Below are 18,062 nucleotides of genomic sequence, written 5' to 3'. Positions count from 1 at the left end.
TAACAGGTCACTTTACCTGCCTCCTGAGAAACCTGTATGCAGGTCAAGAAGCAATAGAACTGGACATGGAACAATGGACTGGTTCAAAATTGGGAAAGGAGTATGACAAGGCTATATATTGTCACCCTGCTTATTAAACTTCTGTGCAGAGTACATCTTGTGAAATGCCAGGTTGGATGAATCACAAGCTGAAATCAAGATTGCTGAAAGAAATATCAACAACCTCAGATATGCAGATGATACCACCCTAATGGCAGAGGTGAAAAGGATCTTAAGAGCCTCTTAAAGAGAGTGAAAGAAGAGAGTGAGAAGTCTGGCTTGAAAATCAACATTCAAAAAGCTAAGATCATGGCATCTGGTCCCATCACTTCATGGCAAATAGAACAGGAAAAAGTGGAAACAGTGACAGACTTTATTTTCTTGGGCTCCAAAATCACTGCAGACCGTGACTGCAGCCGTGAAATTAAAAGACACTTGCTCCTTGGAAGGAAAGCTATGACAAACCTGAGCAGCATATTTAAAAGCAGAGACATCACGTTGCCAACAAAGGTCCATATAGTCAAAGGTATGATTTTTCCAATAGTCATGTATGGATGTGAGAATTGGACCATAAAAAAAGCTGAGTGCCGAACAATTGATGCTTTTGAATTGTGGTGTTGGAGAAGACTCTTGAGAGTCCTTGGACTACAAGGAGATCAAACCAATCCTAAAGGAAACCAACCCTGAATACCCTAAATATTTATTGGAAGGACTGATGCTGGCATTAAAGCTCCAGGACGTTGGCCACCTAATGAGAAGGGCTGACTCATTGGAAAAGACCTTGATGATGGAAATGATTGAAGGCAAAAGGAGCAGGAGGCAACAGAGGATAAGATGGTTAGATAGCATCACCGACTCAATGGACATGAATTTGAGCAAACTCCAGGAGATAGTAAAGGACAAGGAAGTCCAGTGAGCTGCAGTGTATGAGGTTGCAGAGTCAGACATGACTTAGTGACTGCACAGCAAGAGTCGATTCTGGAAACTTCTCAGCCAAATTTGGATAAATTATGCCACTTCCCATGTCACTCCTCTGCTTAAAATCCTGCTGGGTCTCCCTCATCTATTGACAGTATTACTACTCAGGGCTGTCACAGTCTGGCTCTACACATTTCTGAAATTAAGTTTCCACTTCTGTCTGCCAGGAAAGCCCATCACTCAAACTGCTGATACATTTCTTACTCATAACTTAGCTTAATTGTCACCTATTCTCTGAAGCCTTTCCTGAAACCTCTGCCCCCAAGAACTCTGTGTACCCCTGGTTTCCTGTTCACACAATCCACTGATTGCATTTATCTATTTATATGTAAATTTCCCTCCAATAAACTCAAGTCCCAGTGGGCAGTTCCCTTTGTATTTACAGAGACAGGCACAAACAGTTGTAGATTGAATGAATGAATGAATAAAGAAAATGAAAGGAAATACTGTCTACCTCATAGGGATCTTGTAACAACTAAACATCAGTGCATACCACAAGATAAAGCACCTGGAAAATAACAACTGCTAACCTCTTATTTGAATTGAAGACAATTCATGCAGTGTTTTGGTACAGTGGGTTATGTACCAAATTGGTTTTTCCTTTAAATTTCCTTATTCCATATGGCATAGAACATAGTTCTTAGTGTTCTTCAATTATAATGAAGTATTTTTTTGGTTTTGTGCCTTTTATTTCGATTGCTGCACTTCTGAGCCTAAAAAAACCAGGGAGTTCTATGAGAATGCTTGATATAGTTTACTAGCTGTTACATTCTGTTCTGAAAATTGAGTTCATCTGTGAATACTCTTCTCCCATACATGTTAATGGCTTTCTCCTTTCTTCCCTTAGGTGTCTACTCTAATTTTACCACGAGTTAGGCCTTCACAGACTCTCATTATAAAATAGCAAATGTCCACCCACATCCTTTTCTATCCTCTTTTACCTGCTTTATTTTCCCCAGTACACTCCTCCACAAGTTAAATATATACAGTATTTACTTCTTTTATTATTTTCTGCTCCTCCCGTACACACTGGCATATAACTTCTTAAGGGTAGGAACTTTGCTTTATGCTTAGAGCAGTATCTGGAATATAGTAGGTGCTTGGTACATGTTCCTTAAATAAGTGTATCAATGCAGGTGCTATTGAGTCTCATCAGTATAAATCCTGACGCTATAGTAGACAAACACTATGCGGCCATTCTGGACGTGGTAGCCTTCAACATTCATCTAGATCTGGGATGAGGTTACAAAACTTGGCTCCTTTGCTTTTCCCTATAATAGACTAATGCACGATTTCATCCTGAAAACTAAAGAAATCACTTCCCTTCCTGGCAGTACCTAAACCGAGTTCTAAGCTGGCTGCATACAAAGCCCGTCTGTTCTTTCCTGGTTTAAAGACAGAGGCAGTTCCTGCCCGCTTTCAGCAAGCTTTATTTTGCTTTCTGTTTTCTTTCACTGCTAAAGGACAATTTACATATCTTTTCTACCCATTCTATCGTTTTGACCTTGCCAAGAGCTTTCAATTAATACTTTGTGTGCACTTGTGCAAAGAAAGCACCCATTTGCAATGTCTATGGGAAACAAATTCTTATTACTTCATAGAAACAAACGTCTGAATCTGTAATTCATGTGTATGTTATGAGAGAGAGGTTCAGATGATAAATGACTTGTTGAAAGCCACAGAACTAAAGTTTGTGACACAAGTGGATCTAACACCCACATCCCCTGTCAAGTTTGTACTCTTCTGCCTGATTTTCCTTTAATAAGATCATTTGTGCTTCTCCTAAGCACCTGGGCATTAATAGAAAACCCTCAGTTCTTACTAGTGTGCATCTCTGTCTGTGACATCAGACATCTTACCTCCTCAGTCTTCAGCTGTCAAACTGTTGTATTGATTTTTCGGGTGCCATCAGGCTTCTCTTTCCAGGTTTAGCATGACTGAAAAGAATGTGGTCTTTCAGCTAAGCTGACGTTCCAAGGTCAGCTTTGTGGCCAGTGAAAACTCATGGCCTAAGGATTCCGACACAACTACCCGACACCTGAGGGAGAGCTTGCCTCTGCCTACCCGTCCTTGCTAGGGACATGCTGCTGCTCAGTACTGACTGTCAGAGCCACACACTGGCTCCAGCAATGTGACTGTGAACACTCACCGTTCAAGATACCTGGGGCACCTTCTGTGTTAAGGCTAATGCCTGGGGCTATCATTGGACAGGCAGTGCCTCCTAGTGGCCAAGGCTCCAAAGGTTTCCAGCTGGAAAGTGGCCAGGACAGCAACAACCCACCGGGCAACCCTTTCTCTCTCCTTCTGAGTCTTGTCCCTACCTTTTTGCAGTGTGTCCAGCTCCACATCATGCAGTGAGCATTCATCATCAGGTCCCAATCTTTTCAGTATTTTGCTGACTGAATTCCCAATCATGACCATGATGATGAAAAAATTGTGGGAGGACAGTAGGAAGTATAAATATAACAAAGTCACTAACACCTCCAGAGCAAGTCAGTTTGAAAAGTGCTTTGTAATCATGTGGTCACTGTTCCTCCTTCTCATCAGCCAAATGGGAGCTCTGACAACCCCACTTTTATAGGAGACTTAGGATGCCCAGAAGTGCCGAATCATCCTGCTGAAGTCATTCTTCTTAAACTTCCTTAAGAATAATTCCAGATGTGTTACAGAGATATGCAGAGGCTTAGCTGGTTTCTCTGGAAGCTTTTATTCTAAAAGGAACATTCATGATTCTAAGGATCATATTTTAAAGTGTATATGCTTCATAAAATGAAAGGTAAATCATTTCCAGAAGCGTAACCTTGAGATTAGGTCCTTAGGCTCTCGCTGGCACAGCATGTACAAATGCATATTTGGGTCTGGGAAGGAACGCATCTGGGAGCTGCAGAGGAATTATGGAGGCTCCACTTCTCCATGAGGGAGAGAAATTCTATACAATGGATAAGGCCATGCTACAACAAATGGAAGTGGGAGCTCTTCCTTCTATAAACCCCTTTGGTCCCCAAGGCATCTTTGTCTTCATGCTATGTCTTGTCTCCTCAAGGGTCCCTTCTACCAGGACTTTCCCCAGAAAATGCCTAAATTCCAGTCATTTCTCTGTGCTATTTCTACCTTTTCCTCATCAAAACATACCTATCCCCTGTCCATTCTCTCAACTGCCTTGGAAAGTAATCTGATAAAGCATTCATGCTAAAATTTGAAAAGTAGGTCACCACCCACTGCTGACAAAAATCTGTATGGTCAAGCTATGGTTTTTCCAGTAGTCATGTACAGATGTGAGAGTTGGACAATGAAGAAGGCTGAGCGAAAAAAAAATTGATGCTTTTGAACTGTGGAGTTGGAGAAGACTCTTGAGAGTCTCTTGGACAGCAAGGAGATCAAAGCAGTCAATCCTAAAGGAAATGAATCCTGAATATTCATTGGAAGGACTGGTGCTGAAGCTGAAGCTCCAATACTTTGGCCACCTGATGCGAAGAGCTGACTCATTGGAAAAGACCCTGATGCTGGGAAAGATTGAAGGCAGGAGGAGAAGTGGGTAACAGAAGATGAGATGGTTGAATGGCATCACTGATTCATTGGACACAAGTTTGAGTAAACACTGGGAGATAGTGAAGGACAGGGAAGCCTGGTGTGCAGTAGTCCATGGAGTCACAAAGAGTCAGACACAACTGAGTAACTGAACAACAACACAATGTTCTGCTCCTCCAATTGACATTCACATTGTAAGTGGGGACACCTGAAACCCTTGAATCACTGGGCTTGGAAATCAACTTTATCTCCCGAATTATGCATACCACTCACATCCATCATCCCCTAACACTCAGCCCCAAATATGACGCTGTTGAGGAAGCAGGCCCTTTGCTTCCTGATCTCTGTTTGGAAGTCCCCACGACTGACCACTCTCGGCGTGTCACTATAGTGACTAATTACTCCATGTGCCAGAGTCCAGAGGCTTTGATCCCAACCTACTGGCACCACATTCAGACATTGTCGAATATTCATTCAACCCACAAGCAGAGCTGAGAAGAGACACTAAACCTCCAGGGTTTCTTTGCAATGGTTGCGGCTTGCCAGGGAAGGTTTTGGATAGCCATGGGCTGTTCCAAAAGAGGGAAAGACTGTTAATTGTCTGGAAGATGTCAAGCAATTAAAGTGTGGCCAGAATGTAAAGAATTGGAGGCTGGGTGAGGGGAGGTGAATGAGCGTTGCGGACATTTAGGGGATATGATGCTGAAAGCCTGAGGTTTGTACTGCCATCGTCAAGTTCTGGGGTTTCTAAGACATTTCTAGAAAATGCACCATGCCAGTAAGACCCAGAAACAGCCCGCGTATTCTGCTCTCATTCCTACCCTTGGCCCTTTCTCCTCCTTCTCTCAAACTCCCCACCCCTGGTCAGCTTTTGCACCTCCCGGGTGGGACTGGCTTTAAACATCTCCAGGGCAGCCAGCCTCTGCTCTGGAGTCTAGCGGCACCCGCATCACCGGGCGCGCAGGCTGATCCGCACCGCACCGCGCTGATTCGCTGCCGCGGAGACTGCGGCGCCCGCGCCGCGCCCGCCCCTCGCCGTGCACGCCGGCTGGTGCAGCCTCAGTCTGTCTGCAGCCGCGGCCACCGGGAGCAGCGCTGCAGCCGGGGCACCGACGCCTGAGTGCCTGCTCAGCGCCCCCGAGGACAGCAACGGCGAGCCCTCAAAGCGCGCACGATGCAGGCCACCGCCGATTCCACCAAGATGGATTGTGTTTGGAGCAACTGGAAAAGTCAGGGTATTCTCTTTATTTCAGTAGTGCATGCCTGCGGCGCACGGGAACCCGGGACCCGGAATCAGCCATTGTGCATCATTTCACCTGTGGGACCTATGCATGCTTTATACCCAAGAGCTTTCTGTTGCGGGGGGAGTAAACTTGTTATGTCAAAAATCAGAGTGGATGGTGTTTGGTTTTTTGTTTTTGTTTTTTACTTTTCCCATCTTAAAAAAAAAAAAAAATCCCCCACCCCCACCCCTTTGTTTTCTTGTTGTCAGGCTACTGTTTTAAATAATGCATCTTTTGCCTCCTCCTGGAGCTCTTTTGGGTTCCGCTAAACGTTCAGTATGTGTTTAATCTCTTCTTATTCCCGGAGTTAAAATGCTTTCTTATTGTTCCATGTATCCCAGTACATTTAATTTGTGCCTAAGGATTGAAATCTAGTAGAACCGTTAACTGAGTGGGCTCTAGTGCATCCTTTTAAGAGGGACACACCCATTTTAGGGTTATTATTTGTGGTCACACAAAGGAAACTGGAAATGCAGAATAGCTCTCAAAATCCTGAAAATATGATGGCGTAGACACATATTAGGATGATTCACTTTGAAATATTTCGGGGTTTTTTTGTCTGTCATTGGGGTAACTTGTAACTACTGTTCATTAATAATGGGTATATCTGGAACAAATGGAGGGAAATTAAAAAACAGTGCCAGTTGCTCTCTGATATAACACATTTATTTTGAAACAGTCCATATTAGCACTGGGTGTGGCCACCCTCCAGCCTCGCTTGGATTGCTTTTCAGCCATTTTTATTCAGCCTCATACTTCACACATCTCCATCTCGCCTTTGTTGCATTAAGATTCTCTCCTTCACCTTCCTCAGTTTGAGATTACTAGGAGAAAGGGAGATTTTGCAAGAATGAATTATGTGTTGTAAACTTGGATGTTTGTAATATGAAGTGTCTTTTAATGTTTAACAAATGGTTCTGAAGAAGGTGCGTTTGACTTAACCTGCAGGGTTGCAGCATCCCTCAGGGGACCAAGAATACTCTGGAGCAGAAGCTGATTAAAAAAAAAATAAAAAAAGCCACCTTTCTCTTGTAATATTGTATCACAAAAAGAATGGGATGTTACCATCCCCATAGAGTTTTTCTTTGGTAAATTTTTTAAGCAAAGAAAAAGTAAACATGAACCTCAGAATTAAGAGTATATTTCCTCTGCCTCTTATTTGTTAGTTGGGTGGCAGAGACATAAAATGCAATCGTCTAGTTCAAATTATTTGGATCTATTGGAAATAACAACTATCAAAAGTGAATAAAAGGACCTAATAAATTTAAAAGCGAGGAAACAAGAAATGTATGGCCATTCAGGGGCATCCTTTTAGAGAATGATGGTAACTACATGACCTGGCATATGTTTTATACAGAAGCCAGCTGTGAAAATTCTTGGTAACATTTCATTCTTGCTACATGTTTAGACTCATCCAGTTTATTCCAAATACACACTCAATGGATATCTGTGGCTTGATAGAATACCAAGTTTAGTTGGATATAAAGTTGGTTTTTTAAGATTATTCTTACAGATTTCCTCTATTCTTACCAAAAGTAGGTAGCAGAAGTGTCAAATTTTATAATATGTGTCAGATCTGAGACACTGTTTCATCATAATCCTATGTGTTTTGCCTCTGTTGACATTTTCACTGGGGGGTTAAAAATATGGACATTTATAATCAGAAAACAACACAAAATGCTGTAATTTGTCCATTAAAGACTGTTATTTTCATTTGCAGTGTACAGCTGTTTATGAAGATTAATGCAGGATCATTGAGGGTCTTTTATACTCTGTGACCTTTGGTAATCTTCAGTACCATTGATTTCCTTTTGTCAGATAGAACAAAGCCATTATCCTGAAAATTGACTGATAACTGGATGGGTGGGTTTATAGGCATAAAAGAGGAATTATAAGTAAATTATTCCTGTTTCTCCCCACTAGGAGAACTTTCATCTAAATTAAAATCTACAATAAGATTCTTGTTTAGTATTTTAAGTGTATCTTCATTTTAGTTCTCTAATTATATAAAAAAAGCTGTTCTTAACACTGGCTGCATATTAGTATCACCTGGGAAGCTTTAAAAAAACACAAAGGATTCCTGTGCCCCACCCCTAGAGGTTCTGATTCCATTGAGCCAAGCATCAGTATTTTTCAAAAGCTCTCACATGAGTTTAACACGTAATCGGGGTTGAAACCACTCATGTGTAATAATTCTTAGCCCAATCCATAGACCAGCACATCTAGTATACAAATGATGAAATGGGTTTGATACAAGAGCAGCTGTGAATGTAGTTAAAAGAAGTCAGTATAACATTGGGGATAATGTCCTCCAGAAATAGTGAGAAGTGAAGGTTTTGCTTGGAAAAGGGAATAAAGGGAGCCCCAGGCTTCCTCCATATTATTAAACAATTCCACAGAGAAATTGTAGTTCATTAGGTATGTCAGGAAGACTCTACTGAAACTAATACAATGTGTCCTAAAAACTATAGTATACATGCAAAAGGAAGCTTATATTTATTTTATTAATATATATGATTTTAGCTGTAGACAAGAATGTTTAAAGAGAGACTAAATTCCACATTATACTACATTACACAGATTCTGCTTCCATTAAAAAAAATGATATTCATACCCAATTTATTATAAACCAAAGCCCAATCTGCTCAGTGAAGATGACATAAGACAATAACCTAATAATATGTGGCAATAAACCTGGGATTCTTCAGATTACTAGTTATTACTGTTAAATATTAACATTTATTGGGCACTTTTACTATTTTACTAGTATCATTGCAGTTAATCTTCATGAATCCTATGATGTGTGAGTTTTATTATTATCCCATTTTAGAAGTGATGAACTGAGGCTTCTTGCCAGCGCACACAGCTGGTAATGCCAGAGGCCAGATTCAAGCTGAGGCTGTCTGACTCCAAAGCCCTTTGATTCTTCTACTCTACCGTCTGCCTCCAAAGTAGATGGCTTCTTCCTCAATGGTTTTTCTAAACATGTAAAGAATTATCTAGGGAGTAGGGGCGTGCTAAAAACCCCTCCCATTTACATACCTTTCATTTTGCCAAACGTCTTCTCATTTGAGCTTTTCAGTTTACTCTTGAACAACATGAGGCTCAAAGAGGTTATGTGACTTGCCCAAAGTTTTTCATTAAGTGACAAGTGGGGTAATGAAAAGGTGACTGTGACCGAAAATCCTGAACTCTTCCCATCTCACACACTGCCTCTTTCACTAATGCTGAGTTTCAGAAAGTGAACTCTCTTTTACCCCTTCCAAGATATTTTCGCACAGCTCATCTCTTTAAAGACAAAGCAATGTTGAGCAGTTGAATCAGTGATTTTGATCAATTTACACCATTGTTGTTATCATCATCATCATGAACTCATCATTAAAAATTCTCCATCATTATTATCCATGTGTTGGTCATTGTCCTAAACTCTTGTTACAGATCTTAATCTCATATCTTTCTGAGATTATTATTTTACTCTCACTTCCCTGGTGGCTCAAACAGTAAAGAATCTGCCTGCAGTGCAGGAAACCCGGGTTCGATCCCTGGCTTGGGAAGATCCTCTGGAGAAAGGAATGGCTACCCACTCCAGTATTCTTGCCTGGAGAATTCCATGGACAAAAGAGCCTGGCAGGTTACAGTCCATGGGGTCGCAAAGAGTCGGACACAACTGAGCAACTAACACAACATTTTATAGAGGAGGAAATGGGGTTTTAAGGTTGAGATGGCTAGTAATTTGTGCTAGGACTTAATGAGTCCCAAATGCAGAGCAGTCTGCTCTTTTGACCACTCTACTATACTACCTGAATCCAAATGGTACTGTGGCAGGGGAACAAAGTTTGACCAAACCACTCATTCATATCATTTCGCTTGTACTCTGAAGATTGCTTTTTTTTGTTTCCCAAGTATCACTGCTTTTGACAGTTTCATGGGCAGGACACTTGGATGTGGGAAGTTGGGACTAATAGCTCCCACTTACTATATGTGGCAGCATTTTGTACTTAACAGATTCCCCTAAAATACTGTAAAATATTGAAGGGTGATGCACCTTCCAGAGAATATAATCTCACATATTTCTCATTTTGTTAGAAAATAAAGTATTTTGAAAACTTTATGCTGACCTATAGTTCTCTGTGAAAACAGTGTTGAGGGTAGTCTGTTCTCAAAGGTGCTAGTTCAGAATGCCCACGCCTCCCCAGATACAGAGGAAATGTCTGTTTTAGCCATAGGAATTGAATTGTATGCTTGTATTTTGAAAATGGCAATTAATAAAGACAATTTTACATACAAACATAAAGATAGACCAGTCCCAATCATTCAGCATTTTATTTAGGTTCAGTATTATTAGAACACTTGTGCGAACTTTACAGCATAAATAATTTCATTTTCAAATTCTCTCTCTCAGATTCTAAAGAGATCTAGTGGGAAAACTTTCTTAGCTGATGATCTAGTGATTTGTTTTTAATGAAAGAAAACTCATTATACAGATAATATACCAAACGTAGGTAGTTATTACTTCACTGAAAAATAAAATTCTCCTTTTTCACAATGTATAATCACTTTCAAGAGAATTTTTAAAGGAATATTTCAAAATTTGGGGAGAAAATAGTGGCTTTTTTGGTTTTCTAAAAATAATACATGTGCATTTTGAAAATTTCCATTTCAACAAAGAGAGTTTCAAATGAAAGCCACAAATCACCCAAAGCCCTTCCATCTAGGGTTGATTAATGTTAATATTTGTTGAATATCTTCCAATATATATATACCATATAAAATGAATCTAGAGGACTAGGTAGAGAACAAAAGCAGTTTTTATTAAATAAGATTGTACATATCTTAAAAAGTATCTGAAATAATTTAATGTCAGGAAGAAACTGACATGAAAGAATTGCTCGACTTCAAATACATGTTTCTTTGTGTTATGAGCTCTTCCTTACTAAAATTAAGGAAAAAACTATGATAAGCATCAATGGCGTAGACTCATTTTTTAATTACATGTTTTGGCTTTAGACTGTATAGATGGACTCTGCAGTGTTTTTTTTTTTTTACAAGGAAGATCCACCATGGGTAAGAAAGGTTGACAAAAATTCCAGTCTAAATCTACATCTTCAAATCTATGGTTTTTCTCATATTTCCATGAATTAATATTTCTTTCATTAAAAAATAATAATGTCCCTGATACTCCATCACCAACGCATTATGATTAGTATATATCAGTAGGGGTTGTGGATGAAATCTTCTGTCATAATCAGCAGGCCCTTCCTTCATTTTTAAAAAGTCCCTCCTTGCCTCCTTCCCTCCCACTTTTTTCTTCTAGTATTTGAAATGCTGTTCTTTACTCAGTTCTTTTTCATCTTTAGGAAAATTAATACATTCAGGAACAGAAATCTGTGGAGTAATTGACCTATTTTAAGTTCATTTAAAATAGAATTCTAAAATCCACAGAAAGCTAATTAAATTTGCATCACCACTAAATTTCCCATCCTTCTCAACCTGTTCCCTAAGTTGTGTGCATACTTGACACATACTTGTGTGTTAATATTTACATTTGTCACTTTTCCAGTTCCATGGCTACCTTATAATTAAGCTCACAATTTGAAAACTAAGAACTTGACATTAATAATTTTTTAAAAACCATCTTCTGCCTATATTATGGATAATAATAATAACTATATTAAAACATGAAATTATAATTGTATTCTAACTTCATATAATATATTTCAAATAAAATAAGATTGTTAGGAGTTTTAGAACATAGAAGTATAGAGTTCTATTTCCCCCAAATGTTTGAGCTATGAAGTTAAATCTGAGCAATTATCGTATTGTTTCACAAGAGAAAATCCTTAGGTTCTTTCTTATTTCTTATATTGACAAAGGCAGAAAATAATTCAAGCCTTACTTACAGGTTCTTTGACCAAACTGGTGTTTAATGTTTAGAATTTATTACACGCATGTTTAGTTGCTCAGTCGTATCCAACTCTGCTTCCCTGTGGACTGTAGGCTGCTAGGGTGCTCTGCCCATGGGATTTCCAGGTGAGAATACTGGAATGAGTTGCCATTTCCCCCCTCCAGGAGATCTTCCCAACCCAGGGACTGAACCCAGGTCTCCTGCATGTCCTACACTGGCAGGTGGATTCTTTACCACTGAGCCACCTGGGAAGCCCCAGAATTTATTACAGTTAGACCCATTTCACAGTGGGCATAGTTCAAATGTAGTCCTATCTTAAGTTCGGCCTTCAGAATCATTTCACCAAACTGCAGACCAAATCTAGTGGTAATGGAGGTCAGGAACACATAATGTTTTATTGAATTGAACAAAAGTGAGAGATTATTCCTTTCCCTTGTCATATCTTTTCAGTTCAAGAAATATTTTAGCCGTTATAGTTTTTGTCAAGTTTTTAAAATATATTGTTTAAAAAAAAAGAACCAACAGCAGTCTTCCTCCATGGTTCTCTTCTATTCCGATACAGTGATGGATTTTAATAAAGGTATGGCTCAGACTAAAGATTTTGTGACTAATTATGACTGATGACAAACCAACCAATGAACCGTTTTGTATTTTGATCAAGTCAGAAGGCTTATTAAAGAAAGAAAAAGCACACAAACACATTCATTATTCAATCTCCTGAAAATTTTTCTGTGTGCTTCCCTCAACTACCATGTCCCCAAGGCCTATCGTTCTCTCCACGTGACCATATCTCTTCCTTTAATCCCAAATGAGCCCATTTGCTGGAGGTTTAGCAGGAGGAGCTGACCACCTCATCTTAAATACTGGGCCCTACTGTTTCATTTCCTGGCCAGGCCTACTCTACCAAGGTAACAATGGCCTAAGCAGCATTGTGTTAACTTTACAGCATGGAATGTGACCCTTTAGAAGCTTTAGGGCTTCCCTGGTGGCTCAGATGGTAAAGAACTCACCTGCAACATGGAAGACCTGGGTTCAATCCCTGGGCTGGGAAGACTCTGGAGGAGGGCATGGCAACCCATTCCAGTATTCCTACCTGGAGAATCCCCATGGACAGAGGAACCTGGCGGGCTGCAGTCCATGGGGTCACAAAGAGTCAGACATGACTGAGCAACAAAGTATAGCACAGCAACTGGTTCATTTCCTGCCAGGCTTACTCTACCAAGATGGCAATGGCCAGAGCATCACTGTGTTAACTTTACAGCATGGAATGTGACCCTAGTGGTTAGGAATCACATTCAGCTGCGAAGTCCAGGAAAATGGTAAATCTTACATGAACATACAAGTAGTTTACATTGCCAGTCTAATCTGAAGGGTAGTCGTTAGAAGAATGTGTTTGCTTTTGTGTCCCATGGAAGAAAAGTCCCAGAGATTGTTGCTAGCTGTGGCTTTCGAGGTAAAATCCTTCACTTCCCATTGTTCTGCCAAAGCTGATTAGAGTAGATCACCTGTGTGGGTTAAATGCTGTGCTCTTTTACTGTCTATATGGAGCACCAGGCTTAATGTATCTTTCCTTTCAAAACATCCACTGAATTACTTAACTGTCTACAAATAATGGTGGCATTTTTCTCTTGACAGTCATTTTGACTGCATTTAAAAGATGTGAAGGAAGGACCTAGAAAATGAAATCACTGCAGGAATCTTATCTGCAAAAATCTTTTAGCAATTTCCCCTCTGAATTCAGGGCTCCTGCATTACCTTTTTAAATTTTACCTTATGTAGAAGACTGTTTCATGGCAAATGAAACTCATGGATTAGTTGACCAGACAATGTCATCTTTGAGGGTCTCTGTGTATGTTTAAAGTATTTTCTTACATCTATTTCCATTATGTTTCTCTAGTTTAATGGCAAAATGAGGGAATAAAGTAGGAACAGTTTACTACTGTTTCTTCTTGTTAACTTTTTGTGGTGATATTTTGTTTACCTAACAAAAATCAGAGTAATGGGCTTTTTAAAAGATATGTTCATAATAATCATTAGGTTTTTCTTGGTCACTCCATAAGGCTTTCAGGATCTTAGTTCCCCAACAAAGGTTCAAACATCATGCCCGCTGCAGTGGATGTGTGGAGTCCCAACCACTGGCCACCAAGGAAGTCCCATAATCACTGCTTTAGACACTGAGTTATAAAGAATTGAGGTTTTTTTAGCCTTGTAATCCTTTCCACAAGGTAGTCAATTATTGGAAGCTTGCTAAAAAGTAAATATAAAAGTCAGGTGAAAGTGAAAGTTAGTCGTATAGTCGTATCCAACTCTGCAATCCAGTGGACTGTAGCCTGCCCAGCTCCTCTGTCAGTGGGATTCTCCAGGCAAGAGTACTGGAGTGGGTTGCCACTTCCTTCTCCAGGGGATCTTCCTGACCCAGGGATCGAACCTGGGTCTCCTGCATTGCAGGCAGATTCTTTACCAACTGAGCCACTATATCATTTTTCAACAGTTCTTTTGTTGAAATGCTGATGTCATTTGTGAACAGGAATCTCACACATTTTCTGATCTTGCCTTTTAAAAAGTAGCACTAACTTGTCACATAGCAAGTGGTGCAGTGCTACCTGAAATCTTTTCTAGACCAAGATGAAATATAAATAAACGCATTTAAGAATATGGTGCAATAATGCAGATAACTGTGCACAATTTATTGCTATTTATATTATCTACATTTTGCCTTATAAATAGAATATGAATAGCTGCACCACTGCCTTTTCAGTTCATACATTTTTAAAATACTTTCTGAATACTGGCATTACTATTAGATCATTTAATTTTACATTTAAATGTTTTACACTTAAATATTTTACATTTAAAATAAGGTGCCAATCCAAAACACTTAGGACTGCCACAAAAAGGCTTTCTCCCTAGAAATTTGACATTGAATTTTATTTCCATTTAGCTATTAATTCAAACCTTGGATCACTTCTGTTTTATTGTTCTTTTCTTGCCCAGATTATGGAAATGAGGGTAGCACTGATTTCAGCATTTGAGATTAGGATTCTTCAAATCCTCCACTCCACCCCTGACTGAACTAGTTCTAAGTCAGCTTCAGGCAGGCTGCAGTGTGAACTCCCGCCTGTGGTTTGGGGACCAAGATGAATTCACTAAGCCCTGTCTGTTTATTAGATTGATAGAAGTCACTGATCTCCCATTTCGTTTCATTGCTCCTTGGTATTTAGCAAAGTGATTTTTATAATTGGCAAAGCAATACAATAATTTACCTGTCTTAGTGAATGTGCACTTAGCTGTTTAAACTCTCACCTAGCCTTCCTGTATTAGGAGGATATTGAAGGAAGAGACAAGCTATTTATTACTGTATCCAAGGGCTACGTGTGATCATTTGCTGCAATTACAGAGATGCTTATTTTTTTTCTTACTTGGACTCTAAGGAAACTTTATTCAAATACGGATTTTTCTGGACCAGGTACTATAAAGCTTCCTACACAAGTTTACATAACTCTAAGCAAAATTAAAATGTGAAAAATTGGCATTTATACAGCAACTTTGGAACACAGAAATTCTCTTCTGTGATCACACTTTATCACTTCCTACCCTTCCCACTGAATCCTCAGAACTTCAGGCTGTTTGCTGGCTTTCCTGACACACACAGCCCTTGCTGCTCTCCCACCACATAAGTTCCCAAAGATCTTCACTGCTTGTCATTCCCAGCCTGAGCCCAAGGTGGTTCATTTCACTTCTGTCCTCTTGGATCTTTGACTCCTCTAACCATGCCCCTGTGCCAGCTCACAAATCTGGTCCAGCCCGATCATCCACAGATCACAGTGCTCAGCCTCTAACCCTGTTGGCTGGATCCATAGAGATCCTTGACTCTAACCAAACCCTCTTACTTCCTGGAAGTTCTTTATTAATTTGTTTTTTTTTTCTTTTTTTTTTTTTTTTTTTAAATTCTTTTATTTCTAAATTTTAAAAAACCTCCCTCCTCCCTCCCCATACCATCCCTCTGGGTCGTCCCAATGCACCAGCCCCAAGCATCCAGTATCGTGCATTGAACCTTTTGAGTCCTTACTGTATTTTTCTAGATCAGTTCTGTCCAACAGAAATATAATGTGAGCCACACATGTCATTAAAAATTTTCTAGTAGTCACATTAAAAAGCAAAAAGTAATAGGAAAAATCAATTTTGATAATATACTGTATTTAATCCAGCATTCCTAGAGTATAAACTTTTCAACAACAAAAGATCACTATAAAAATGATTAATGAGATATTTTTATGTCTTTTTTATACTGTCTGAAATCTGACATGTACTTTACACTTGCAATGTATTTTAATTGAGACTAGCCACATTTCAAGTATTCAGTAACTACTATGGCTTATCACTGCTGTATTGAACAATGCAGGTCTGGACCTCTCCCAATCTCTTTAAGCCCTGCTTCTATCCTCCTCAGTCTCAAGAGGACCTCAGGACTCATTTTCCAAAGAGTAAATCCACCTTAAGCCACTTGATGATGTTCTCTTTCCTCCTCAGTATATATGTAGCCACGCCCATCCTTTAACAAAATGTTCCTCCATCTTCATCCAGCCTTTCATGCTTCTTCCTTCTTTGAGAAGAAAATGCTGTGACAGAGCCCATCCTTTCCCTGCCTTTTCTTTCACTTTGCTCAAACAAATATCTCCTCGTTCCAGGATCTCATCTCTCCCCTTTCCACTAACATTCCCAAGTTTACTTAACCTTGAAATTTGCTTATTGCTGCTCCCTGAACTACCATTCTCTTTACCATCTTCTTTACTACTTTGAACTTCCCTCCACTGACTCAACCCTTTGTGATAGAGCTTCCATCCTCACTCTGTGCCAGTTATGGGTGACTGCCAAGTCTCCAAAACCAGGGGTCCTTTCTCATTTCCTTCATTGCATCTATAACATCCCACACTGTAGCCTACCCCTTTCTTCTGGAAGTTTCCTTCTTCTTGACTGCCATAACCAACACTCTTGAGGGACCCTTTCTAATACCTAGACAGGACTTCTTTTTTTTTTTTTTTAATTTTATTTATTTATTTTAAGTGGAGGCTAATTACTTTACAATATTGTAGTGGTTCTTGCCATACATGACATGAATCAGCCATGGGTGCACATGTGTCCCCAATCCTGAACCCCCCTCCCACCTCCCTCCCCATCCCATCCCTCAAGGTCGTCCCAGTGCACTGGTCCTGAGCACCCTAGACAGGACTTCTTTTACAGCTTTATTCAATCCTCTGAGTAAAGAATGAATTATAGGTCATCCTTTATTATACCCCTTAGTCTCTCCTCTCTTGGAGGTTTCCTCTAGTCTCATGGCTTGAATCATCATTTCCACTCAGAATACATCCAAATGTAAATATTCAGCCTTCTTATCTAACGGGGACTTCCCTGGTGGCTCAGACGGCAAAGCATCTGCCTACAACGCAGGAGAACTGGGTTCGAGCCCTGGGTCAGGGAGATCCCCTGGAGAAGAAAATGGCAACCCATTCCAGTACTCTTGCCTGGAAAATCCCATGGATGGAGGAGCCTGGCAGACTACAGTCCATGGAGTCACAAAGAGTCGGACACGACTGAGCAACTTCACTTTCTTTCTTCTTTCTTATCTAAATGTCAGCCCAGCACTTCCACTTGTCTGCTGTGTATAACCATCGGAATATCACATGGATATTAATGTCCATTTTAGCTCAGGGCTACTGTGACAAACCTATGAAAAGAAATCATTTTATTTCCAAGCCTCTAAAAAATTACTGTGTTGTGTGTAATTGTCAGTGTCATTTCATTTGTGATCCCTGTCCCATCTCTGCCCCAGGCTGTGTCAAAATGCCCTGCTTGATGTCATCACAGCGGAACCTGGAGATATAAAAACAAGTGTCAGCTTTTTGCCAAACCAGTTTCCCCTAAGATTTCCTATTTTTGTCACTAATCATTCTATTACCCAGCTTTGAGATATTGCTTTCCCCCTTAATTAGTTCTTCCTCCTTTCTCCCACAGCTAATAAGTCACCATTCTTGTCAACTAATCCTTCATAATATTTCCCTTTATTCACCCCGTCTCCTTAACAAACTGTTCACTACATTCCCAAACCATCCCCCATCCTCTTTCATCAATCCCAGTACTGTCCCTTTCTTGAACTCGGCTTTTGCCACTGCTGACTACACAGGATATATTGGTACTGATGCAGCATTTTTAAAAAATGAATGTTCAGTCTTCCCAGCTAGATCTTAAGTCCCTTAAAAGCAGGAACAGAATGTTATGATCTCTTCATGCCTGTGCTTACTAAATAACAGATGACCAGTAACTGTGTGCTG

At 39.9% G+C, this 18,062-nt stretch overlaps 1 protein-coding gene across 2 annotated transcripts in view; it reads left to right on the top strand.

The window, feature by feature from the left end:
• The window catches only part of RTN1 (reticulon 1), a 243,951-nt gene that overhangs the window by 206,149 nt on the left and 19,740 nt on the right, over positions 1-18,062 (top strand). Inside the window, exon 1 of one of the 2 annotated variants that reach the window (XM_027554238.1) lies at positions 5,589-5,780. The exons of the other annotated variant lie outside the window; for it this stretch is intronic. Within the exon in view, the coding sequence (XP_027410039.1) occupies positions 5,720-5,780 (61 nt within the window). The 5' untranslated portion in view covers positions 5,589-5,719. Of the gene's footprint in view, positions 1-5,588; positions 5,781-18,062 lie in introns of those variants that run through there. 2 annotated transcript variants of the gene reach the window in all.

Source organism: Bos indicus x Bos taurus, chromosome 10 (genome assembly GCF_003369695.1).
Source record: "Bos indicus x Bos taurus breed Angus x Brahman F1 hybrid chromosome 10, Bos_hybrid_MaternalHap_v2.0, whole genome shotgun sequence".
In the NCBI taxonomy this organism is placed as follows: domain Eukaryota; kingdom Metazoa; phylum Chordata; class Mammalia; order Artiodactyla; family Bovidae; genus Bos; species Bos indicus x Bos taurus.
The sequence above is the reverse complement of the archived record's forward strand: the minus strand, read 5'-3'. Positions and strand labels throughout refer to the sequence as shown.